This window comes from Uloborus diversus, chromosome 6 (genome assembly GCF_026930045.1).
Source record: "Uloborus diversus isolate 005 chromosome 6, Udiv.v.3.1, whole genome shotgun sequence".
NCBI classification, from domain to species: domain Eukaryota; kingdom Metazoa; phylum Arthropoda; class Arachnida; order Araneae; family Uloboridae; genus Uloborus; species Uloborus diversus.
Window position 1 is genome coordinate 36954516 of NC_072736.1, and position 27998 is coordinate 36982513.

General features: G+C 31.4%; 1 protein-coding gene across 1 annotated transcript; it reads right to left on the reverse strand.

The window, feature by feature from the left end:
- Positions 1-14411: 14411 nt before the first annotated feature.
- LOC129225195 (uncharacterized) lies at positions 14412-27788 on the reverse strand. Its single transcript, XM_054859763.1, has 5 exons — positions 27647-27788; positions 24489-24630; positions 22078-22220; positions 17000-17090; positions 14412-14589 (listed from the first exon to the last, which is right to left on the reverse strand). Exons 1-5 carry the CDS (start codon positions 27675-27677, stop codon positions 14445-14447), a joined length of 552 nt encoding a protein of 183 aa, XP_054715738.1. The 5' UTR covers positions 27678-27788; the 3' UTR covers positions 14412-14444.
- Between the last annotated feature and the right edge of the window lie 210 nt (positions 27789-27998).

The window sequence follows — 27998 nt, forward strand, 5'->3', positions numbered from 1 at the left end:
TTATATTATCATATTTAGTTATCGTAATACTAAGTCAATTCTATTTTTTGTAACTTAAGGTACCACTAAATTTAGTACAGATATTTTAATACGAAAGTATCAAGATATTTTACTGCTTCTGCGTCTAAAAAAGTCTTACGGTGGGGGGGGGGGGGGGCACCAAATAAATTTCGTGCCCTGCGTCTAAAAAAATCTTACTGGGGGGGGGGGGGCTCCAAATAAATTTCGTGCCCAGCGTCTTCAAAGACTTCAGTCAAGCCCTGGGTATATGCATTGAGAAACACAAATATAGTTTAAAATAATCGATTATCAAACGTATTGAAGCACAAAACATGCAGTTATTTGCATGTTTTGTGTTTTAATACGTTTTCAATTGATTGTTTTAATTTTCAGCACAAACGTTAACTAATATAGTTTGTTAGTTCGTTAACCAATATAGTTTGTTTAACTTTAAAAATGTTATCCCTCTGTCATTAGGTGATTTTTAGGAACATTCCATGTAAAAAATCAGCCATGTGACAACTAACACAAAAAATTTTAATAAATTTCATTAATAGTAGTAATTTTAAAGGGCAATGAACGCAATTCTTTGCGTTAAGAAATCTGAAATGTATGATTTCCTAAGCAACAAGAAGTTCCGTCTAGACCTAAACAAGACTACTTTCCCATATACTCATACTACTTTCTATAATCTGATCAATATTTTCAATAGCTAAAATCTCAAATTATTTCAAACATTTTTTAAATATTTTAAGCTGATTTCTAGGAATAAAATATTCCTTACTCATCTAAAAAAAAAAATAGATGCGTAAAAAAAAAATAATAATAAAAAAATAGCAGCACCTTTTAAACAATTCAGCTAATACACTTTTTTTCATTAAAAAATAATTCTTCAACAGCTTTCAAAACGAAAAATAATTAAAATTAATAACATTAAAATAAATACATCATACAAAAAAAAAAAAAAAACACAAAAAAAACCTTTCTTTTTCCCCGGTTGCCAAAAATATTTTTTTAAATGAGTTAATGCACTTACCAAAATAAAAAAATCGATAAAATGTCGACTTAAAGAAATAATTTTCATCGTAAAAAAAAAGAAAAAATCGTCTGCGCATATTTTTATATAGAAACATAAATGACTTCGACTTTATTCGCCGAAAACTGAATGCCTAAATTAAAACTTTAGCATGAAAATAAAAACAATTCATATCAACAATAATTATTTCACAGTTAAAACCATAGCTGCGGAGTCGGAGTCAATCTCATTTTGATAATTGAGATAAAGGAGTTGGAGTCGAATATCCAAGAATCGGAGTCAGTCATTTGTCCTTCGTGTATAAATTTTTGCCAAAGCTACGAAGTCAGAGTCGAAGTCGGGGAATTGGAGTCCGATTAATTGTCGGGCACAAGAGTCGGAGTCTTGTGCCCCTAAACTCGGGGTCGGAGTCTGGAGTTCGGCGTCAAGAGCTATTTCCAACAAAATTTGTTTGAAGTAAATCTGCCTTCAAGTATGGAATCTACATTGACTTTCAGTTTCCCCGTAGGCGCTAATGTTAAAGGGTTTGAACTGTTAAAAATTGAACGGAAAATTGTTCAGTTCAAAAAGATATTTTATATACAAGTTTTTCATCAAAAGCTTTTTCTTACAAAGTTTGATTGACGCAAATTCGCCTCACAGTTCGGAATTGCCTTGAATTTCCCCGTAGGCGCTAATGTTAAGATTTTTTGAACTGTTCAAAAGTAAACAAAAAAAAAGTTCAAATCAAAAAGTGAAATATGGGAATGAGGTGTCCTTGCCGAGATCTTTCGAACAAAAAAAAGTTGGTTCGAATCGGACTATTAATTCAAAAGTTATTGGGGGGGGGGGGGGACAGACAGACATTTTTCTCCATCTCAATACCCTACTTTCCAATTTTTCGATATTCAATTACTTTATTTTTATTTTTGACTTTTTTTTTTTTTTGTTTTTCGAAATATTTTAAGATGCATTAAGTCTTCTTTCATGCTTTTTTCTTCTTTTCTTGACTTTTACTGGGAAAGTAGGCTAAAAATATCTTCATTACAAATTCAAAATATAATTTTTAATGAAATAAATAAGCTTTCACGTGCGGGGCGGATTAGTTTTTCCGTAGAACTGCCTTTTAGCATTTCTGTCACGAAGAAACAAATTTCAAGAAACAATCCTTTCCACTTTTAACATTGTCATTTATGCTCAAAAGCACTTTCGATAAAACTCACTTTAGCGCATAAAATCATCCTCATTTACATAATTTTCTTCCGAACGTGATTTACGCAAAACATGTAAACGACTAAACTTTCTACGCACGTAATTAATTTTTCAGTTTGACACAGAGACATTAAAATTCATTTCAGTTTTTTTACTGTTGCCATTGCTGCGTTTATTTTAATATTAAATCAAAATTGGAAACTTGAAGTTTTAGATATCTTGCCTCTGGGCTCTCGGTTAGCGATTCATATGTATCTTGCATAATGTACACAAAAAATACAAACGACAGAATTCATAACTGAGCTTAAGTAATCGATTTTTCTGGCATAATATAGGAGAGATTAAAAGATTCATAAATGTTAATAAACGGGAAAATGTTTTAAAAGAAATGCAACCTGCATCTAGTTGGAGTTGGAACAAATGACAAATGTTTTACAAGTGTCAAAATAACCTTTTTACTTTTTAAAAACGTTTTTGGATGTGATTTTGTTGCTTGATAAATGAAGGTACTTATAAATATCCATTCCATTTCAAGTTCCTGCTGCAATCGAAATATTTTGAAGTTTGAAATTCGGATATTTTACTGTTTCTAAAGCAGTTATAGTATTCTAATTTCTTAATTCACTTCCAGCATTACCACTCTTAATATCTTGTCAATTTCAGCTTCGTTATCCCTTTTTAATTACAGGTATTCAACAAATGCGATTGAATACTGCAAAAGCACTTTACTTTTCGTGACCCTTCGTACTTGCAATAATTTAAGCCTTGCGAAATATTTTTCTTTTCTCCGCCTCAAGTAAAAAAAAAAAAATCACTTTTTCAAAATTTGATGATTTATTGCGCGACTATTTAAATAAGAAATTATACAAAAGTTTATAGAAAAACAACTGTTTCTTGAACGATATACAACTATTTTGGTAATATAAAACACTAATACAACTTAGAACTAGGTAATAGAATGTAGTTCCATTCAGTAATAATATTTATATTGCCACGAAGCGTGAATCGAGTTTTTTTAACTTTCGATTCTGTTCATATAAATAAGTTTAAATAATTCAGTTCGGGAAATCATCGATATCGTCACTTTGGCAAAAATAAGGGATCGTCTTTTTTAGTAGTTAATTTTTCATAAATATAACAATACACAACAACAAAGCAGTCCGCTCTCGAGAAAATGCAGGAAACCCGGCGATTTTTGTGATACACTATAATTTTTTCGAAAAATAAAATCCGTTTTGCTAATTTGTTCAAAAAAGTTTATAACTTACTTTTGATTTAATATTTGCATTTTAGATGTTTTTAGGTAACCCTAACACTACTTATTCGGCAATTTCACAAGCAACCTAAATGTAATAATATTTGCCCATACCGCGATTCCATCAGCAACATAAATGAAGCAACACTTCTAACTACATTTAAAACCTTGTCCTACATTTCGTCGATTTATAGTCAGTAATCTTTACTAAAAATAAAGCTCTGGCACAAAATTAGTTGACAGTGTAAAGGTGTGCGTTATTTGTGCCATTATTTGTAAATATACAGGCGCACCAAATGACCTTTTAATTTTCCATTACGGGCAAAGCTGTGCGGGTACCGCTAGCGTTACTCATAAAAGAGATAAATTGACAACTTAAGAGCCAGTTTTATAAGAGTTAGGCAGGTCAGATACATGCCATTTTTGATTTCGCTAAAAATTTTACAGTGATTTCTTTAGATGATTTTAGAAGACATATTTTTTCTTTTCTTCCAAAAAAAATTTTTTTTTAACCCACAAAAATTCCGGAAGTTGGCCCTAACATAGGATCTTTCTCAAATCAATATTTTTTAATATTCAATTATGTCTGCGCACTGAGCATCAGCAAAAGTAATCTTTGTGATTACAACATGATATTTAGTGCCTCAAATGAAGTATATTGTAAATTTTATGGCTGACCTTCAGTAGACCATGGCAGGGGTGGCTAAACTGTGCCGAAGAAAGTAAAAATGTGTCATGTTTGAGGCATCCTGGTTCCATGCACTGAGGCTAAACTGCAGTTTTTGCAAACAATTTGTGTAGTGATATATATAAATTATTAAATAGGACCATTAAATGGACATGGTTAATGCTCACTGCTGCGAAAAAATAGTAGTTTTTTCATCAAAATATGATAAAAAGTGCACTATTTAGGGGCCTGTATCTCAGTGCACTGAGGGTCAGTATAGAAGTTACTGCCTGCAGTTCAAACTAGAGTATGTATTTTCACAATCAAGTGACAGAACTGTGGGCAAATTCTTTTCAAGAACACAGTACGCATTTCAAAACAGTAAAATGAACTAACATATCTGGGGTTAAACTTCCTCCAGGGACTTTCAGATACTATTTAAACTAATACAATTAAAAACTTACCATAAAAGAGTTATAGACTTGCAAATAGGTTGATTGTGCTTATTCGCATATTTTATACTATAACTGGAAGCAAAATGAAAAAAAAAAGGTTATTATTGCGGTAAAAGCATAAGTTATTTGTAACACTTTTTTGAAGGTGTTTTAGGTATATTTTTAATTATTTTAATTAAGATAGCTTTTTCGTTCGTACTTTACGTTAGTGTATGTTGCCATTCGTTTATTATCGTTGTTAATTATTTTCCCTGCACTAAACTACCATGATAGCAAACAATTACTTATGAACATTTTATCACTTATGATAAAAGCAATGCTATTGACATTATAAAACAAGTAACGAATAAATATCTTTGTGCTGAAAATTAAAATAATCAGTTATCCAACGTATTGAAAAACATGCAATAATTTGCATGTTTTGTGCTTCAATACGCGTTGGATAACTGATTATTTTAATTATAAAACAAGGTTATAGTTGCCTAACTAACTAGTGGAACAGTAAAAAAAGGCAAGACAAAGCATTGTAGCTTGAGTACAACTGGATGCATCGTTAACTCTTATGCAATTTCTTTATCTTGGAGTGCATTTTATGAGTCTGCAGAACCATTACCCATAGTTATGTCACTTGTTTGTGACATGAGATATACTCTATAGTTTGAAATGTAGGCATCAAGTTCTATACTAACCCTGAGTGCACTGAGATACAGGCCTCTGAAAATTAAACATGTTTTATCATATTTTGATGTTTTTCTTTCACTTTGCTTCTAGTTATCATATTATAAAGTATGCGAGTAAGCATAATCCGTCTATTTGAAAGTCTATAACTCTTTTATGGTAAGCTTTTGATTATACTAGTTTTTGAAATAGTATATGGAAGTCTCCGGAGGAAAGTTTTAACCCGGAAATGACTGAATTGAAAGCTGAATAGTTCATTTTACTGTTTTGAAATACGTATTGTGTTCTTGTAAAGAATTTTCCCATAGTTCTGTTACTTGTTTGTGAAAATACACACTATTTTGAAACGCAGGCATCCAGTTCTACACTGACCCTCAGTGCACTGAGATAAAGGATCATGAAAACTGCACTTTTTAGCCTTTTTCGATGCAAAAACTGCCATTTTTTGGCAGCGCAGAGGGTGAGCCATGCAACTAATGAGGGTACTGAATGATTTATATATATTATTACACAAATTAGTTACAGAAACCATGACTGAGTCTGAATGCAGGGAACCAGAAGGCCTTAAACATGGCACTTTTTCATTTTTTTCGACAAAGTTTGGCGACCCCAGAAAGGCTGCACTGAAAGTCAGTCACAAAATTTACGATAGGTACTAAATGTCATATTGTGAACACAAGAATATTTTTGGCTGATGCTTAATATACAGAAACAATCGTATTTAAAAAAACGCCGATTTGGAAAAACCTCTACGTCGGGCTCTACTTTACGAATTTTTACAGGTCCCCCAAAAATTGTTTGGAGGATAAGAAAAAAAAAGGGTCTTCTAAAATCGTTTGAAAAGAAAAATCGTTCGAAAATAAAATAATGCTGTAAATTTGACTAAAGATACTCAAATGTGAAATTTACATCAAAATTTGACCTTTCAAAAAATAGAGAAAATAAAACAACTTAGTGGTTTCCATTTACCCCTGGGTGTAGCATTTATTGGGTGCATGAAAACAACTTTATTGCATAAGAAAAATGGCTGAAAAGGTGATATTCGTAACTGAATGTTTTTAGTTACCTATCATATGACAAGTAAAACTAGTTGAACCCATTTACTTTGTGTTTGTAGACCTGATGGAGAGGAAAATGTAAGATCAGTAAACTTGAAGAAGCACCTTTTTTCACAGTGTTACCTTTAAACAAGGATGACGGCTACACAAATTGTTTGGAAACATGCGGAATGTGGTTGTTTCCTTCGGTCAATAATACTACTTTTAGTCACTGAAATTGATGGAATAAGCAAAAAAAAAACAACAACATGGACCCAGAAAAAGCTTTCATTTTCTCAACAGTTATTTTTTAACAAATTTTTTAAAATGTCCGATTTTTCAAACAGGGCGTGATCTTGATGACGTCACAAATGATGCACTTTGCCGCATCTTTCTACGCGTTTCCATGTTATGATAATCAAGAAGCGAATGAAATATTGCTCTCTACGCTTGGCAGCAACCATACCTTTGCCAATACACGTGAATAAAGATACGAATTAAATATTTTGCTCTGTAAATGGCAACACTAAATGGCATTTCATCATTTGTGGTGTCATCTGCAGAAGCGTAAATAGCGAAAGCGCAAAGATTTAAGTAATTTTTTAAAAGTATTTAACTTAAACAAATTATTTAAAAAATGGTCAGATCCTATGTTTTTAAGCAGGCTCTTTCAGAAAAAAATACTTTTTAAAATTTTGGAAACGAACCCATTCTTAGAATATTTTCTGTATGTTAACTTACTTACACTCACCATCAATTTAGTTTTAAAAAGTACTACAGGAATGGTAATAGTTACTTTTTACCACAACAGACCTTACATCTTATTCCAGGGGAAAAAAAAACATTTTATTGCTTTTTGCTGAAATAAACGGAGCTCTGTAAAAAAGGAACTCCACTTAGGTTCGAATGTAAATCAAGTCTTTTTGCCATGAACGTAGTTTTTAGATTGATCATACGTACCGTAATTTGTAAATTTCTACTAACGTATTTGCAGTGCAATTTGTATAAATTTAGTTCTTATATTATTGCTTCCTTATAATGGAAGCAATAATCCTTCCTTATAAATTGTTCTAACATATTTTAATATGATACAAACCATGCGCATATACATTTTTACTACTTCAAATGCCTTGTGGATTAAATAAAAATCTTAGCCGAAGTGTGGTGCTTACAGCATTTATTAAACTTGTTCTAAAATTTCGCATTTACTGCATACACTTTACAAAAGTATGTATTTATTAATTTGTTTATTTTTTGCATAGTTAGAGAAGTATGTTCTAGCATACTCCGATGATTAGCTCTTGATAGATTGAAACTAATATTTCTTTTTCTTTAGGGTAGAAAAGGTATCTGAACAAGGTTCTTTTATGACGTCTTGGATGGTTTCATTTGACTTATAATCTCTTGAGTTAAAGGGGAAATCTCAATATAGTGATATTGAATATACTAGGTCCTACAAAACATTTTATATACCCTCTAGAATTGTCACTGCTATATATATGATTAACTCAGACTAAAAATCAACAGCGAATAGAATACTTCACGGTACTTGTACCAGAAAAAGAAGTGGTTTCTTCGTGTAAAGTTTAAGACTACGATGTTGGAAGTTATTTCAAGGCAGTCGTATTTGGAAAAAAAAAAAATATCTTTTTCACCTAACTGGCAAATTTTAAACTACTATAGGAGAGAAAATTTTGTCTTTTGGTGAAGATTTATCCACGTTTAATAAAAATTTAAAATTAAAAAAAGAGATCACATTTTCACATAACAGCAATGAAATAAGTTTAAATAACATTTTGTTTTCTAATTCAAAAACACAGAATTTCCAAATTTTAGCTATGTAGCTTTTAAAGCTTCTTTGGATTTTGAACATATCTCTTGATGCATCCAGACAACTTGATTGTTTTATAATAATCATTAATATTTACGTCAAAAAAGGTTGGAATCGTGGATATTAACAACAGAACATAGTAAAAGTTGAAACAAGCCAATTAATTGCTAAGAATAATACCAGAGGACGCCACCTAAAATGAAGGAAATTCAAGAGGCAACCGAAATAAATTGAAAAAAGTGGAATCTCGTTGCAATGAATAGCAATACAAAATTTCTGGTCTCTTGAAGGTCTCTTACAGGAATTTTGTTTATTTTCTTCAAACAGGCGTCAAAGTCGCCTAATTTTGAAGACAAATGCGCAGACATAAGACAATGCACGTACATAACACAAATACGAAAAAAAAAAAAAAATTCAGTAAAAACATAAACCAGTTTCCCCAACATTTTTGAACTTTTTAACTTTGAAGATATCAGTATTATTGGATTATGTGTTATTTAACTATGAATTACGTTTGCTACGTCAGTTTTTTCAGTACAGAAAGAAAAAAAATAATAACGGAACAAAAGTGCGTATTTAAAAAAGTTTTTTTCCTGAAAAAGATAATTTAGTAGCAAATCAAAACTAAATCAAGGAATTTGGAAAACGTAAAAGTCCACTTCTGAGAGAAGGAAAAGAATGTCGGTCTGTCTGTTCATCAGTTAGATTAAGATAAAACATATCTGATCGCCTCTATTGTGTGAAAAAATTAACTTCAAATATTCATTTAGTAGGCTCTTGAAAATTGAAACCATTCATCACTTATGCGGATACCCCCAAACCCGTTTGGGTGGTAGATAGGGCCACATAATTAAATCGCTTAAAATTACACTATTAAGTATTTGTTTTAAAGATAGGTTAGTCAATTGAGGTCCCGATTTGTGTAAAGTGAAAATTTTCATAGAAAGCAAAAAATAAATAAATAAATATAAATAAATAAATAAAAAATACACACAAAAACAGGTTTGAGTGTATTGTATAAAACTGTCTTTTCATTTTTGTTGATTGTTTTAAAAAACTTATTACTTCGGGTATATTGATTGCTTTTAAATCATAAAAAATGGGTGCTGCATGCTAAATTATTTTGCTCATCGCTTAGTTCAGAATGCATATTTTGCCTTCTTTACTACTATAGGAGAGATTCTTTAAAGAGTAGTTCTTTATGATCGAAGGGGATTGTTGTTCTGGGAGTTGATATAATTTCTCTTTTCGTGTATTATGTGATGACTACAATGGCAACGGCAGCTGAATAAACCAAGAAAATTAACTAAGAAGGATCATGTTAAATACTTTTTAACTCATGATTTTGTTGAGGTAAAATTCGCGAAATTTTCAGCTTGAAAAATTATTTATATCTTCATTTTTGCGAAAACTACGACCCGCTAAAATAAGTGCTTTTACAGTAATCCAAAAGTTACAAAAAAGAAGTAAGAAAGTATGTAAAATCATTTCCATTCCAAGTAGAATAAATTCAAATTTAAATTGGTCAAATTTGTCACAGAGAGACAATGTTTGCAATAAATTGTACGAAAAGTATACATTTAGAAAAGTGGTGTAATGTAGAAACAGTGGCGTAGCAAGCATGGATGACACCCGGGACGGTAATTTGTAGTGTCACACCACCCCCTAAAAAAGCCGAAAAAAGAAAAAGGTTTTAATGTTCTGTGTAAACATGAAAAATCATACAATTTTCAGAAAGAACTACATTTGTGGTTTAATGAAATTTTAATTTGGCTAATGTACAAAAGATAAATAGAAAATTATGAAAGCTTTTTTTATGTTACTTGCCCTAGACGCATATGTACACTGTACAGGGCCGTCTCAAGGTCAAAAAAGTTAGGGGTTCAGTTTCTTAGTTTAAGAGCAAGTCACTACTAGGTCTAAGTATTTACAGTTTGAACCAAATCCTGAGTATAATATTCACTCCATTTTATGGAAGGTCCGGGGACCCAGGAAAATTTTCAAATTTGTAGTCTTAAAATGTATTTTTGATTAGCTTTGATAATGTTTAGGGATGCAAATGCCTTTGATGGAGTAAATATGATGTTAAATATTGGAAAATTTTATAAATTAAAGTATTTATATTTTTCAAACACTTGCAATTCCTTCTTGGATGTCACTCCCCCCCCCCTCCCGATGGATGACACGCAGGGCGGACCACCCCCTCCGCCCCTGTAGCAACTCTACTGGGTAAAAAAACATTTTTTTTTTAAAATCAAGCATGTAGATTACGTTTAAAGAAAATGTAGAACAACCGGTTAAATAGTTGTAGAATGTCATACAACGCAAGATTTGTAAAAACAAATCATGTGTTTAGTACTGTTAAACCTCCATTCACACCAAAAAATACTTTGGGTACATTCGTTTCTTTAAAGTAGTAAAAGGAACACTGAGAACATTCTAAAACTAGCAGCATCTAGGTCTTGATTTCTTTCGTTTGAAGAATCATGGATTCAGTTAGTTTGTTAGGAGTCATATTTGCCGATAAGTATAAATTAAAGCACCCGATGATTTGCATACTTACTCTCATAAGTATACATTCAAATTAAATGCTCGGGAAACTAGTGGGAAATAATCACATTTAGCAATAAGTTTACATTGAAAATCTAGAATAATATAGTCGACGCTTCTTATAACGACCCCTGTCGTCCAAACGAAGCCGGTCGCTATAACGGGAGGTCGTTATAACGTATTGCATTTTTTTAAATGCAGGAATAGTTTTTCAGGAATAGTTCAGTTCCTAATTAACTTCAAACCCCGCAAGTTAAAACAAAAGTAAGGGCATCTGTTTTTACGAATGATTTATGCGATCAATATGTTTTCTGTGAAAAATAAAACTAAGACTGTTACTGCAGTAAAAAAAATCAGAATATGCTAAATGATGAAAAATAATCTGCTAGAAGTGGATATCAATGGAAGAAACATGTCCTATTTATCACATGCCTATTTATCAATATGCATTCACTTTCAGAAATGCATCGCTTAGTTTTGAGGAGTCTTCAACCTTAAGACAAACTTCCTCAAGTGAGGCGGTGAGAAGCAAAGGGATGTAAATGGCAAAATTAAAAATTTTGAGATAATCAGCAGAAATGGTAGGTAAGCCTCTCCTCTGTCTTGGGGCTAGATATGGTACTAGTAGCGCTGGTAGGTGCTGCTGTATAGCATGTTTTAGGAAAAAAATTCAATGAAAAACTTGAAAATGTCCACTTACATCCCTTTGCCTCTCACTACCTCAATTAATGGCGGGTCGTTCATCGCTGAGTACGAAACCCCTGCTGAAATGTCAGGAACTTTACACCGATTTGAAGAAAAGTTGACTTAATTGAGCAAAAAAGTTAAGCTGCAGTATTTTTCAAGGATGTATTTCGTCGTTGCAAAATCGCTGTAAATTAAAAAAAAAAAAAAAAAAATCTTGGAGCAAACAAAATGGCAATTTCAAATAAACTTTAAGTGCTTTAAACTTGGTTGTAAATTCACTTACCGCTTTTTTAAACAAACATCTTCCATACGAAGTTGCTTCGCTTGGTAAGCTAAAGATGTGTATTAGATGCTGGAATCTAGAGTTTGGCAAAACAAATTCATTTTTATCGGAACATTTGCCAATTCCATTACCTTCAAAAATAAAAAAAAAATGTTTAGATATTTTTTGCTCCAGAGAACCCAAGCACACAATCGAATCGCGGTTAGAATAATCAGTGTGGAGTTGTGTTGTCTTGAAGCAATCGAATGACGGCGAGGTTAAAATGAGTTAATATCGATAGTGACACAAAAACTTAGGCTGCCTACATTTGAAAACAGCCACCGGTCTCACCTTTGACATCGCAAGCGTTCGGAAACGGTAGAGTCCCTATGTGTGGAGGCTGCGGTGCGACCAATGAATGTTTCCGAATGAAGCCTTATTTGAAAAAAAAAAAAAAAAAAAGGAAGAAAGAAAATCTTAACTGATTTTTTTTTTCTTTTCAGATCTTCTTTAATTTAAAACGTCTCCGACAAACTTAGTAAAACAAAATGCAAGATACAAGATGAAGTAACGTTCTGCAGGTAAATTCATCTTCCTAGTGTTAGTTAATACCATATTTACAGATTTTAGAAGAGCTGAACTTTTTTAATATTTTCGTTTTACCAATATTATTATTTTTTGGACTCTGTAGTGGGTGGTAACTGTTCGAAGGCATTGCATTGCCCTGACACTGGCAACCATTCCTTCTGATGGCACCACTACTGTCAAATACCATTGCCACGAAATTTTTAAGCCCATCTTTCCCACCAAACTGAGACGCTTGGGCTGTTACGATGCAAAACTCCGTTGGAATATAATTTTGGCAAAAATAGTCAATGCCAAACGAATTCTAGAGGAATGCTTTAAAAGCTACATAATATCTGTCGATTTTCTGCACCTTGAAAATCCACCGACTGGAGCCAGGCTTGAACTTGCGCGAAAGGTCTTAAAGACAGTACGCGAAAGGTCTTGAGGATCTACGGCTTAAACCCAAGCTGTTTGCGGCAACCCAGGAAAAAGGCAGAAATACATGCAATATATCTTAGCCCTGTCTTAGGGAGCGGTATACTGCTACCTATCCAAGCTTTGTCTTCAATTTACGATTTGAGCATGCAGACTCTCGCTAGGGAGATAAATTTACTTTACCTACCAGTTTGTGACCCTCCCGGCTTCAATGAGATTCCATCTGCCTCCAGTTTGGTTATTCACTATTCCAGACTGATGAGTCCACAACAAGGAAGAGCCTCGGTCTCTGGACGTGATAACCGGAGTGTCGGTATTTTCATGCAGTTCTGCCTTAGCCTTGACTTTAGACGGTGACATACTGCTTATTTCCGAAGCTTTGCCTTCAATTTATGAGTTGAGCCGCCCCATACTGCGGACTCTCGCTGGGGAGATAAATTTACTTTATTTACTAATTTGTGACCATTTCGGCTTTAGTGAAATGATATCTGCCTCCAGTTCGGTTATTCACTTTTCCAAACTGATGAGTTCGCAACGAGGACTAAACCACAGTCTCTGGATGTGGTATCCGGGATATCGGTATATTGCGTGTAGTTACTTCTGCTTTAGTCCTTACTTAGGAGGAGAGATTAAACACATTTTTTAAAATACATTTTGTACATTCCTGCATGCGTTTTATTTTAAATGGATATTGATTGCTCTTTCTGGATTTTTTCTTTTCTTTTTTTTCTCTCATTTCCTTTTTTTTTTTGTTTTGCTTAATAATACAAGGGACGTTTCACGTCAAATCACCCATTGCCGTGTGCCGTCATATCTCTGATTTTGTGCATCATTTTTTTTTTTTTTTTTTACGACTTATATGTGAGATGAGCTCATATTAATTTTTCTAGTTTTTTTTAAAATGAAAATTACATTTTGGAGATTTTATTTAAATATTCGATTTTTGACCACTTTCCGGTGTCACCTTCTGTTATGAATTTATAATTGAAATTTTAAATCATTTTTTATTTTTTGACATTCTAGTATTATTTATTGTTCAAAGTTGTGGGGCTATTTTAAACTCAATACGTGCATTTGAATTAAATTTTCTGCAAAACGAACTTTATTATTTTTATTTGTAAACAACAAAAAACACCCTTTCTTTTTTTCTACGCAGTAAATGAATCGACTATTTTATTAACAACAAAAAAACCTTGATGCAGATATTAGTTGATACTCCGGACATATCGTCGTCTCAGAGCAACAATAAAATATCTTAGTGTTATTTCTGGGATTAGATATCTTACTGTTGCTCTGAGGCTACCATATGACTTATTAAATCTCCCAGTTGAAAAAGCATAAAAACTGACTTTTGTTAAGGAGTGGCATCACCTCACTATTAACACCATACTTTCTGCTCTTTATATTGAAAAATTAAGCATTAGATTGAAATTTATACCTTATTCAACTTAATTGGTTGACAAAAAAAAGAGAGACATTTTTCTAAACTTATACCAAATTGTGACTCCTAAAAGTGATCAAAATTCCAGATTTAGAAAAAAATCTCCTCAGTGTAATTTTCATTAAAATCTAAAAACAAAATTCATTTGAACTTATCTCATACATATCTATTTGTAAAAAAATAAGGGACAAAATCTGAGGTATAATGGCAGGTCGACTATTTATTTTGATCGGTCCACTATTTTATGTGATTTCACGTGGAAAGACCCATGGCTAAAACGATTAGAAAGGTAACACCAAACATTGAATCTTTTTTTTTTCGTATTAGAAGTTTATTTATTTAAACATCTAATTTACATATCTTTCGAATTGACTCTGCAGAATACTTCAAATTGAGCTTCTCTTGGTTTGTACAAATTGCTGAACATACGATATGCCTCTTTTCCACATTTCTTAGCAACCTCATCTTTGATGCATTTGCCAATGGCATCCTGTAGTCTGTAATAAAGAATCAAGTTAAGAAAATTACAACTTGAAACACACATGCTAAGACTTATTTCATCTACTGTTTGATTTGGTTAAACTTTTCTCGAATTTATATATGCTCCACGGCTTCTCTGATTTTATTAAAATGGGGTGATAAGGAAGATAACAATGGGTGAGTAATATATACAGGCATTTTGAACTGCATTAAGTGAAGTAGAAGCAAATTGGTAATATTAAGTAAAGTTTGGCTGAAGACTGTTGGCGTTTTGTGGGAAAGTCAATAGCTTCGAGCTGGTAGGAATTAGGAAGAGTAGTAGACGCGATAAGCAAACCAAGTCCTCCACAATTTGAACCTTTATTGGGAAGTTATGCGCGAGTTTTCGGCTTAAATTTTTGTTCTTAATGGAAACAAACAATGACACTTCATGAAAAAACTTGTTTCGCCAACACTTGATCAAAACAACCCAAACTTATTTTGTTTTCAAACGGTTTAGAGGGGGACTTGTCCAAGGTCGGGTGTCATCAATCTCGAACTGGACTAAAAAGTCAAAAAGTAATAGTAAACCAATATTGTAGCTGCTCAGTCCACTATTATTAATTTACAAAATGTCTGCAAATTCAAGTAAAAATAAAGCATTATGTGTTCTTAAATTATTTCTTTGATTTACCAACACTTTTTTTGACCAAAGAGTACTACATTGTTAAGCTATTTTAATTAACATGCCCAATGTGCTGATTTTGTTGCTTGAATATGTATCCACATACTATCACAACAATTTCATAATTATTTGAAAAATGCTTGTACCTTTGGGAAACACACTATCTTAAGTGGGTGATATTTGCCTTACTTATTTTAAGTGTTGGGTTTTATCGTAAACCATGGAAATCTTTACTAATAATAAAGCTGAAAGTATATAAATTTATGTCTGAATTTCTGTTTGTCAGGAGCTCTGTGACTCACATCGCGCAAAGACCGTGCGGTCGAGTGTGGCACAAAATTAGTTAGTAGCATGAGAGTGTGCACCTCGAAGCGATTTTTCAAAAATACGATGTTATTCTTTTTCTATTTCAATTTTAAGAACATTTTACCTAGCAAATCAATATAACGTGGACGATTAAATTACCAAATTATCATAACTTGGAACCGTAAACATGGGCAAGCAAACTAGTCGATTATAAAAATGACAATTATAATGATTATTTTATTTAGCTATAAAATACAAAGTTAAGGATGAATCTACATGGTAAAACACTGAAAACCTTTATGGTTATGGCACTAGTAATTGGATAATACCGTGAAAGAAAACTCGAAAACTTTTCAGATTAGTTCCGAGCAGCATTCCAGGATTTTCTGATTTTCCACCAGTTTCCTGTGAAAATCAGTTATTTTTCCGAATATGTTTCCAGAAGTTACGTGAATACAGACTGCTCACTGTTGTTAAAAATACTTATAGCTAGCCGCGTGAAGACATACTCAGCGTTTTCGTGATCGTTTTGATTTCACATCAATTACGGCTCCTCCAGGTTGACATAGCCCCTAATAAGGGCAAACTGCAATCTTTGAACATTAAATATTTTCAAAAATGGCAAGCAAATAATGATTTAGGCATAGCTCACCATTTTTTCATAACTTTAAGTATCAAGTTATTTCATAACTTTAACTATTAGTCATAACTTTAACTATATGTTCGTTTTCTTTTAAGGTTTCTGATTTATTCCACGCATACGTCACTAAATTTACTGGAAGGGTTTCAGGATTCTTCAGAAAAAAATTGAGGTTAATTTCAAAAACGCTACTGACTTTTAACTGGAAACTTTCCTGATTTCTTGCCAGATACGTTACCGCCGAATTGGAGTAAAGTTGCTGCCCATTATTTTCCAAGAACTCCCTGATTTTTTTCTTTTCTTTTTTTAAGTGCAGCGTTTCAAAATTCAGCCTGGTTAACCTTATTATAGCTTACTAACGGTATCCGCACGGCTTTGTTCGTAGTAGAAAATTAAAAGGTATTTGGTTCCCTGCATGTGTGTTATAAATAATGGATGATGAATTTCTCCCCAATATGCTATGTTAATTTGCTCGTCCATGATATGGTAATTTACTCGGTAATCTTATGGTAATTCAATCGGTATTGCTGCAGAGGAATTAAATCCACTAATGGTGGCTTAAAATTAGAGTAAAAAAGGTAAAAAATCGCATTTTCAAAAAATCGCTTCGAAGTGCACTATCCCATGCTACAAACTAATTGTCTGCTAAATTTTCCGAAAATCGACCGAACAGTCTAAGTGTTATACACGTCACAGTGATCCAGAGATCCATATGGAGAGAGATCCCAACAGAAGGACTTTTAGCTTTATTATTAGTTAAGATTAACAAACAACTTCGGTTTTGTATGTTAAAAGAACCATTTACTTAGTAACTTACTCGCAGTATCCCAGATCGGTGATGGTTTTTTCACAGCCTTTTGTTATTATTCCAACTTCCTTGTTTAAACATGGCACAGTCTCCAAAAATTCTAAAGAAAGGGAAAAAATTTAAAAAAATTCAAAGCAGGTTTGCTACAATCAGCAGCAAACGGCTACATCAAAGCGGGTTTGCTATATCAAATATGTCAAATGATGTTTCAAAATAATATTTTAATAGTCATTATAATTTCATTAAACTTTTTATCGAAATTCAATGTTTAAATCTTAGATCTTAACGATAATACATTTATTCTAAACGCGTTTAATTTTTAAGTTACATAAAAAAAAGTTTTCTTTTGGATAATCATTATACTTCATATAAACAGTATTGGTATTAAATACTTTTAGATTACCGTATTACCCCTCATTATCCGGCATGCCGCAAAGTTCGGGGGTCACCAGATTTTCATTAACACTTGCCTGGTCCTTTCTGGCACACCGGAAAAATCGAGGTGGGGAAAAACAAAACAATAGTTACTATAAAAAATAAATGTTCAGCTTAAAGTTCAATACGTACCTTATTTAATATTAATAAACAACTTTATTTTGTAAAAATATCAACTAACAACGCCATTTGTTATTTTAACAGGAAAAATATTATTCAATAACAAATAAATTTATAAAAATTAAATTAAAACTAAGCAAATATTTAAGTAGTACGTTACCGTACCTCAGCCAGTGCTAAAGAATTTACCATAGCTATTCAATAAATACAAATTAAACTTATCTCTCTAAGAGGAACAAAAAAAACTTTGCTTAAAAAATATATAAGAATCGAAGTATCTGTAGATTGCTATATGATTGGAACTGAATGGGGGAGATTTACTTTTGTTTTGTTGAAAAATAAACCTCACGTTATCCGGCATGCCGGAAAATTCGAATTTTCCGGTATGCTGGTCAAACTAGCTTTTATCTGGCATGCCGCATAATGCGGGGTAATACGGTATAATTTATGAAAAATATTATAGTATAATATGCACTTCCATAATTTTTAAAGTGCTTAAAAATGTTATTTACTCTCTATATCTTACTTCATAGCGGCATTAAAAGTGAAGAGATGCCAATAGGAACGCTAAGAATGAAATACATCTTAGTGTTCGCATCAGCATCTTTCAAATCAGGGCCGTCCGAAGACCAGACGGCGCCCGGGGAAAAAGTTTTCTGGCGCCCCCCTCCCCCATATACACAGAAAAATCAAGTTAGTTATAACATCAGTGCATAAGAGATACTTATTTTTTTTTTTTTACATATTAATGAACAGAACAATCAAAGGGCAATGCATAATACAAATTAAAACAAAAGCAATGAATCTGTTTTGAATGTTTGTGAAACATTAATGTCCCAAAAATTTTTCGAAAAAAGGGAAATTTTGAAAATTCAAGTATTTTATCGAGTAAAATGTTATCCCAATAGATAAAAAACAAACAATCAAAACTGAGTTGGTTATTCATATTGATCGAACTATGAACACGAATAAATAATTTGCTGATTAAAAATAGAAAATGTATGTATCGAAGTAAATTACATAAAAATTAAATTTCAACCTGGACTCATCCAATGATTCTTTTCAATAGTTTTTTAGTTTTACATGTATCAACTTAATATCAGCTTTCATATATGTTATAAATGAAGCTGTTATTCTGTTGCATCAAATACTTGTAAGTTTTAGGGAGAAGCTCACAAATACTCAACAACATCGAAAATCTCTGCTCAGAATGGCGTTTTTGGAGCTCTAATTTCGAAAAATCACTTTGCCTGATATTACAAAATATGGCCTTACACATTGCATTTTAAGACTTGAGTTTAAGAAAATTTTCGTGCAAGAGTCCCTATGCCGCCTTTCTTAAATATCACCAGCAATGGATTTTTTAAACGACACTTACAAAAAAATTAAGTTGAACAGCCCCTGAATGTAAAACGTTGGTTAAATTTTTTGAACCATACTTTTGAACAATTTTCCTGGTAAATGCTTCAGATCCTTCTATTCATAAAATCTTCAAAGTTTGTTTAAAGTTGCGTTTTTGAAATTTCAATTTCGAGAACTTGCAGGGGGAGAAGGAATTGATTTCAATCTATTTAAAAACTAATCGATCGGAAAGAGTCTCTGAACTCTTACTGTAACGTAAATAAACATGGCCTATAATCGCGTTTTTAGGGCTAAAATTGCGTTTTTAAAATTAAATGCTCAAAATTTTGACCGAACAACTTTAAACCTTATCTCCTATCCGACAAAAAAGATTTTTTATTTAGTTATTTGTTTTTTGTTTTTGTTTTTTGAATGTGTTCTCTTACAACTTTTTTATGGTTACGTGCACGCAGGGGCAGAATTCAAAAAAATTTGATGAGAACTAGACAAAGGAGAAGTACCTTTTGTTTGATTCTAAACAGTTATGTTCCCAAAAATTGTATCTGATTCAATGATACAAAGCAAACGAATGTTTTGGAGACTTAGGGAGAGAGGAATAATTTCGTGCCCTAGGAAGAAATAGAGAATCATTGCAATGATTCCCTATTTTGTGTGTCTATGACTGTGTATCTATGATACACAAAAGGGGGGGAGCGCCGCAAGGGACCCCTAATTTTATACAATCGGGGCATTTTATACGATGAGGGGCGCAGCAAAGCGCCCCTCGTGAACATTTTGTTTTCGTGTGAATGTCGTCGTGTTCCGTCGAAAAGAGGGGCGCCTTGCGACGCCCCCTCATTTTGCGGCGCTCGGGGCGATTGCCTCGCTCGTCCCCCCGTCGGGACGGCCCTGTTTCAAACCAACTAAATCGATTTGCGTATAAGCGTTTTAAAGTAAAATGCTTTATTTAAAAATACTTTTTTGAAAAAATCTTGTTTTAAAATGATTTTTACCAGTCTCTGAAAAATGAGTTTTCACCATAGCTCATTTTCTTCATGAAGTTCCAAGTGTGGTTGTGCAAAGTGGGTTCGAATCTGTATAAATAAAACAAAGAATATGCGTAAATGTGTATGTTTCCTGTAGAAATCCATAGTTTGCCTCGGATTTAGACCAAATTTGGTAGGGAGATACTTGGGCACATGAGAAAGAACGTAGAAGCGTTTTCGAACGCCAAAAAAAAAAAAGAAAAAACGAATTGTTCGAAATTTAACCCGCAAAAATTAGAATAAATATACATGGAAACCTGTGATTTTTTATCTTTAGATGAAATATTCCAAGGTAATTAGAAGCAAACTATAACTGTTTCAAATTAATTTCACGCTATATTGTAGGTAAGGCTTCAATTAGAAATGTATTGTTGATTGTGGTCATTGTTGAACAATGCTTTTATTGAAATTTATAGCGTGATAAAAATCATTGAAAAGAAAAATCTGTTGCAATTTTTTTCTCGAATATGAACAAGTAAAATTCTGGCTTTTGTTTTGAGGCTTTTCCTGTAATCGAAATATTTAAAACTTTTCCTTTTTGGTTTTTTTCCGCAATCTGTCGGAACGTTTCTTTTTTTTTTTTTGTTCAAGCTTTATTAGTGAACACGCGTTATTTGACAAAGTTTTATTGACGAGGTAGACCGTTCAAAGCCGGGCGACACAGCTCGTATACAATAAAATACAAGCTTGATTTTAAAGTTTGTTTACAAAATATGACATTAAATACACTTTCAAGTATTTAACTTTGCTCCAAGATAAAATTTCAGAACTACTCTGAAATGAGGGCAAGAACCAGCGTCTTGCAGATTCTCTGGATTATCAAGTATGATAGATAATTTCAAAACAGATGCTTTGAATTTTTATACTTTGTCCTAGAAAAAAGGAGATAACTAAATTATCATAAAAGTTTGGAGATAAAAGATAACGTAGGCGAAACAGGCAAGAAATGGTTTAATCTGATCTTATGAATGGAAATACCTAGGTTTTTAATTAGAAAGACATCCTAAATTGTAAAAGAGTTACGTTAATTGATTTTTTTTAATTTCGTTTAAGTGAGTGTTTTTGAAAATTCTTGATTTCTCGTTACAAATTGCAGAAACAATGTTTACGAAGTATTTTTAGTGGGATCTTTTTTTATTGAAGTTTAATTAAAACAACGGTAGCATTTTTTGTTATTTATGCGATGTTGTGCTTCAAATTTTAATAAAAATTAAAATTTCAGCAGCTTTTTTTCTATTGTTTGTAGTTGTTGGTTATCGCAAATATGAATTCATCCGGATAGTTTCACATTTCAAAAATATAAGTTGGAGAAACGCCATGGTTTTCCTTTTTACGCGCATATATATATATATATATATATATATATATATATATATATATATATATATATATATATATATATATATATATATATATATATATATATATATATATATATATATATATATATATATATATATATATATATATATATATATATATATATATATATATATATATATTCATGAATAAACAATCAAAATAAATTAGAAAATGCAAAAAGCAAGAACTCGGAAACAACACCAAAATGAAAAAAAGGTGAACTTACTAAGGTTATGGTAAGCAAGTTATAGGGACCTTCCCTCTTGCTAAACAGAAAGGGCCTTGAGAACTTAGAGACCGGTCCTCCCCTTGAGAAAGTATCGGTTCCTAGTTCACCTTTTCATGAATATGTTTGTACTGTTTTTGTTTCTAGCAGCTTTGTGCTGTCGTTACAGTACATTTTAGTATTTATTCTTACATTTTTCTTTCAATGTCTTTGAATTTATATGTAAAATGTGTTCTTAAAATGTATCTCATGTTGTATATGTGTGTGTGTATATAATATTCATATTTGTAGTAATTAATTTTTAAACAAAAAGAAAAGTCTAAGTAAACTCAAATTTAAAGACGCATTACGCGTAAAATAAATAAATATAAAAAAGAAAAGTTACATCATATTTCAACTAGATAATAACACAGAAAATGTTTACGAGAAAAATATTTCAAACAGTTTTAGTTATTTGAGTTCAAAAAATACGTTATAGTTTTAGTGCAACAAAATGACGATTTATGCTACATCAAAATGACAGAAACAGTACAAGACCTTTAAAAGAAATAGCTTACTTTGTCTTGCAGGATCAGATTCAGAGCATATCTTTGAGTAAATTCTTTGATATTCTCGATTAGAATCAATAAAAGCAGCTGTTAATGTGTTTGGACATCTTGCAGAGAAATCAATGGTACACTGTATCATTTTGAGGAAGCCCCTGCAAGTATTTTTCTGTTTACTTTTATGATCAAACATGAACAAAAACATTTTCTGCTAAAATTAAAGTCATTCTTTATTTATGAATAATAGGGGAATGAGAGACAAAGTGAAATTTTGATAACTTTTCTTTTCGAAAGAAAAAAAACTGGAAATTTACAGTATATAAAGAAAGAACAATGTATTTTGTAATAAAACTTGCAACGAAACATTGTTTTTTTTTTAATTTTTTGTTTATTAATTTTTTTAAATGTTTGGCTGTAAGTTTGTACAGAAAAAAATATAAACTTTTTTTTTACGTGGTGCAAAGTGAAAAGTTAAAAAATATATATTTAAAAAAAAACTTTTTCTATTTCATTATTAGAAATATTTTTTCGCAAATGAATAATTAAATGAAATAATGAATGAATAATTGAATAGATAATTTAATAGATAGTTAAACAAAAACGAAACTAAATAATAAATGAGAAAAATAAAACAGTGTATAAAATAATGAATGAATGAGAAAATATTCCTTGAATGAATAACTAAGTGGAGTCTTAAAGAAGAATGTGAAAAAAATTTACGAGTGATTTAATAAATGATTAAATAAGTAAACGAAATGAACTATTCCACTTTTCCCCACAAGCACCTGACTAATTGTACAAATATTTAAAACAAAAATAAGCTCAGTATTAAATAATTAAATACTGCTTTAAATATTAGTAGGTCGCAAAAAATGTTTTAAATGCTAATTTTAAAATATATAATTTAAAAAAGTGAAAAAAAAAATTGACTTGTAACAAAATATTTCTATTGGAGTATCAATATTTAAAAATTGCTTGCATTATCATATTCTTTGATTTTTAGAGACATTTTTTCCTCGGCTGAGACAGACAAAATGTGTTACTACATAGTAGTTAAAATAATAATTGGCGCTAAAAACAGAGTAAATATATCATTTTTTCCCCTTTACCCGACTTTTTAGTTTTGCTCCGAAACCTCTTAAACAGTGTATAATTGTCGCAGTGAGAAGCAAAAGGAGGTAAGTGGAGTATTTGAAGTTTTGAGAAAAACGCGCTTGAAATTCAGGCTCTAGGTAGACTTTCTTTGAATTTTTTCCCCTACATCCTTCTGTATAAAGCCCCACCTACCAGGGATACTAGTTCTAACTCTTGCCCCGAAGCAGAGGAGCGGTTCTCCTACAGTTTATACAGGATATCTCTCTTTTTTTTTTTTTTAATTTTGGCACTTACATTCCTTTGCTTCTCACTGACTCAATTAATGTTTACTTTAATTAACTTTAGCAGGGAAGTAAATAATATCCGCTTAAATCAATATATTTTAACTGTAGTGTTATTGAGAATTGAAATTGGCAAATTGTTGTGACATATTAAACTTTTATTAATAAACAGTTTTATTTAGATCAAATTATCAGAGGCTGGCATACTAAACAACGTAAAATGAATTGCCGATTAAAAGCTTCTTGCTACTAACTGAGAGTTAAAAAGTCAAGATGAATCGTTAAATCAGAACTTTTGTGTACCAGTAGATTTTCATATGCTTATAGAAAGTTTTTATATCGATCTTTTGTTTACGTGTAGGTTTCTAATTGAATGATATTGGTATAAGTCAAATATTGTACAATATGAGTTAAACAGGATTTTTTTTCTGTAAATCTTTAGCTTTTCTATTGAGTGTACCAATAGCGCAAAAAGGACTAAACTTTTTTTTTTTACTTGGACATCTACAAAATTTTTCACTAGCCAGCACTGTTGTTGAAGTGAGAATGGTAGCAGTGTAAGCCAATCTCCATAACACTGTGTGGACCAACAGTCGAAATCTTTTCGTTTGTAATTGCCGTGCATGTATTTAAATTCCTTGCTGTAAACCCATCGTAAATGTAAAATGTCAGAGGTTCTGTCACACCTTTGATGAGTTGGAAAAGTGAACATTCGGTATACGGGCGGAAGTGGACGCGTCTGTTTGCACGGATGTCAGTTTTCAATTACAGTTGTATATTAGTCTATAAGTTAAGCTGAGTCACATTGAAATAAACGAAACATGAGCATCAAATTTTTCCATTTCATGCTTCCTCCCTTATCAGATAGTATGGTACAGACAGTATAAATTCTTTAAAGTTAATTTAAAACAAGTTACAAGTAACTTTTGATAATATTTGGTTCAACAACTTCTGCACCCACTACTTTGGATTTTAAAAAACTAAGGAATAGAGATAAAAAAGGAACTTCGAATTCTATTGTCATGGGCTGTGGTAAAAAATTCTTACGGGCACAGAAAGTCCAGTCCTTTAGCAGTCTCTGGCCATGACTTGTTGAGGTCATACTCAATGCCACTTGGTGCTAATTTATTACATTTATTAGCTTCAGTATCACTGCAAGATGGCTCTGCAAAAACACTGGCAGCTAAACCTAAAAAATGGAAGAAATGGTAAGGTATGTAATGAGCAAGATAGTGCGTCATTTTTTTTTACATAATGCCCTGAAATGACACGATAGCCTTCTTAAGCCATAACATATGTGTTTGATTTTAACTTTGAAGTGCATGTCAATTACAAAAAGTTTCGAAGACAGTTCTTGCATGTTATTGCATTTCTTAAAATTGTATCAAATGATATTAAATTACTATTGATATTAAATTATTATTATTAGCGGATTTCACTCCTTTTCGTTGAAGCTCACTAAACCTAGAAGATTTCTTTGCAATCTCATATGATACGCAAAGAACTAAATCGTCTATTGGAAAGCATTAGATAAAAAGACGCATTATGAGTTCCTTTTCGAAAAAAAAAAAACTTTTCCTCCCGTAGAAAATAGAATTTAAGTAAATTGCTCATAATTAGAACACAATTCCGCTCTCACCAGAAAACAAGAAGAACTTGATAAAATATTCATAACCAAGGTGTTAGGAAAAAAAAAACGTTTATTTATCTTTACTCTATTTATTTATTTAAAATATAAATATAGTGCATAAACGTGTTAGTAAGGTAACAAAAAACCATGTATATGAATAGAAAAATTAAAATATATTAGAGTAAAAATATGTTATGTCTCAATTAATTGTTTTTGCTTCAAACATTATTATTTCACTATTTTAAAATTAATACATGAGTTTATATTTTTTTTAAAGAAAATCGAAAGAAGCATCTTTTTTTTTTGATTGAAATCAGTAATAAAGAACTGAAAAATTATTTTAAAGAAACTTTGATTTATGTTTTCATAACTTTAAATTGAGGTTTGAAATTTCAACGTGTCTGAAAAATTACAAAAAAAATCTGCTTCTTGTATTGTACAAAAATCATACATGAAAATCAATTTTAATTTAATGTAATTCAAATCAAAATTAATAAAAGTGAAATGACAGTACATGAGTTTTTTGAAACGCAACGATAAGCGCACCTGAAAAGTTTTCGGTAACTTTTTATCTTGATTAATCTGTTTCTCTTTAAAAATAAAAGTGCCAATATTCAAATTTTCTCGATAGAAAAAAAAATAGTATTAAAATTTTTATTCCTTGCGTTTTTAATCGATTTTATTTTATTACGTTTATTTATTCACATATTCTTATTTATTAATTTTTATACATTCTTAGTATTTGCCGTTGCATGGCGTTAACTCCTTTTATGCGCCTGATGATTCATAGATAGCGAACCACACAATTGACTGCTTTTTATAAGAAGTGGACCTTATGTGAGCAGTTGTCGTGTTATAGCGGGGATATTTAATCGCTTTCATATTGCTTGATTGTACGCCGCACGTAATGAAATTCATTAAAGCTAAATTATTGAGAATAAAAAAAAAAAGTGCTTATCTGGTTCAAAACATGAATACTGCTCCTGATATTGATGTACTTAACAGCTATACGATATATGTTCGTTACTAAAAACGATATTGAATAACGCAAGTTATTAAATGGTTTGAAAGGGCTTTCAAAAATGTCAATTTCAAGAAGGATACGGATTTAAGCAGTGTCAAATTGGTCTCTTTTCGAAAAAAAAAAAAAAAATAGGAAATTAAAGTTAAATAGGAACAAATATGACTCGAACTAATGTGTCTGATCGGCATTATTCCACCTAGTACAAGCGCATTGAATACCAGTCCTCTTACTGACCGTTCCGCACTATGTGCGTGCCTCGGGTAAAGAGCTGAGAGAGCAGATGACCTTTTTGACGATGTGTTGCATTTTGTTTTTGCACCGTTACGGACACAATTAATTAGAGCAATTTCAAGTTTCATTATTGGAAACCCGTGAAAAAATATCGGATTCAAGCCCCCGGTTTACAAAAAGGTAAGACACTTTAAAATTCAACAATTATTATTTGAGTAAATTAACTTTTATTTAATAAGTGTATAGTAGATTAGCGTTCGTTTGAAAATTTAATACCTAATCGGAGATTTTTATTTTTTGAAATTTTTACTGTTTCACCGATTGGTTAAAAATTTTGAGCAAACATTTACGTTGTCAATAACTATTAATAAAATAAATTGCGTTACGATGTCTCGCTATTAACCAGTCTAATTATCTTAATTACTTAATAACCATGTGGTCGTTTTAGGCAAATTTTGCGAAATTTTTAATTTTTTCAAATATTTTTTTTTGTCTTGAAACTTCGTACTAATTAAAAAATTAGTACGAAGTTTCAAGACAAAAAAAAAATTATTTGAAAAAATAAATTTTTTTTAAATCATAACAGTGTACTTTTGTACCAAACTTGGTTTGATTATTTCAATTTGCATATGCTCCAAATTAATAAAATATAAATTTTTATTTCAGAGGAGTTGTTCAAGATTTAATTATATGTTTTATTAAACACACATGAAACACCTAGCTGTAGTAAATTCATTAATTTTTATTAAATATATGTTGAAACTTTGAATTTAAAATGTTTTCGGATTTTCATCGCATTAATTAGATTTGTTTTTGATTGTTATCATTTTTTAAAATTTGTTGGGTACAATTTTTGCAGTTTATTTACAGATTTTCTGCAGAATATTTTTAAAAAGCATCTGCAGAATATTTAAGCATATTTGGAACATGCTTTCTGCAAAAAGTCGACAGATAAAAACTGCAGATTTTCTTCAGAAAGCATGTTCCAAATCTGTTTAACTTTTCTGCAGATTTAAAAAAAAAAAATTCTGTAGCTTGGAGACAGCCTTTCACAGTTTCTTTGATGTTACTTTTTTTTTAATATATAGAGATAATATTTCATGAGCGTAAATTTAATGGAAATTTCAGCAGTTTCAGTTAACCACAAAATAAAAATTACAATTGTTTAAGCAATAGAGTTATCGTCCTGAAAACTATTCTGCTGTTCACAGCATCAGGTTTTTAAGTAAAAGGTAGAAAAAATATATCGTTAATCCTCAAAAGTGAGATTTATTATTCTACCTGGAAATATGGTAGCAAAAAATAAATATATATTCTTACCAAAAAATGTCAATACCAAGAGCGAATTCATGATCACAAAGGAAAGAAAAATAAGCGATTTTTTGAGATTGTAAATGAGTTTATATATTCACAGAAAAAGTGCAATTACTCCCTGATAAACGTCAACAGCATTCAGAATTCACTTGTATCATTTGATAAGTTCCTATACTTGGAAGTAGAAATCTTTGCAGTTGCTGATTTCTTTACCGATAAATTTAATTGATAACGAAATTGTATAGTGAGTTCTGTAACATATTAACCATTTTTCGAAGGATAATTTAATTTCCCAGCTGGAATTATTCCTCTAATTTTTCAGAAGCTAATTTTACATATTCAAAATGATTTCTTTCAT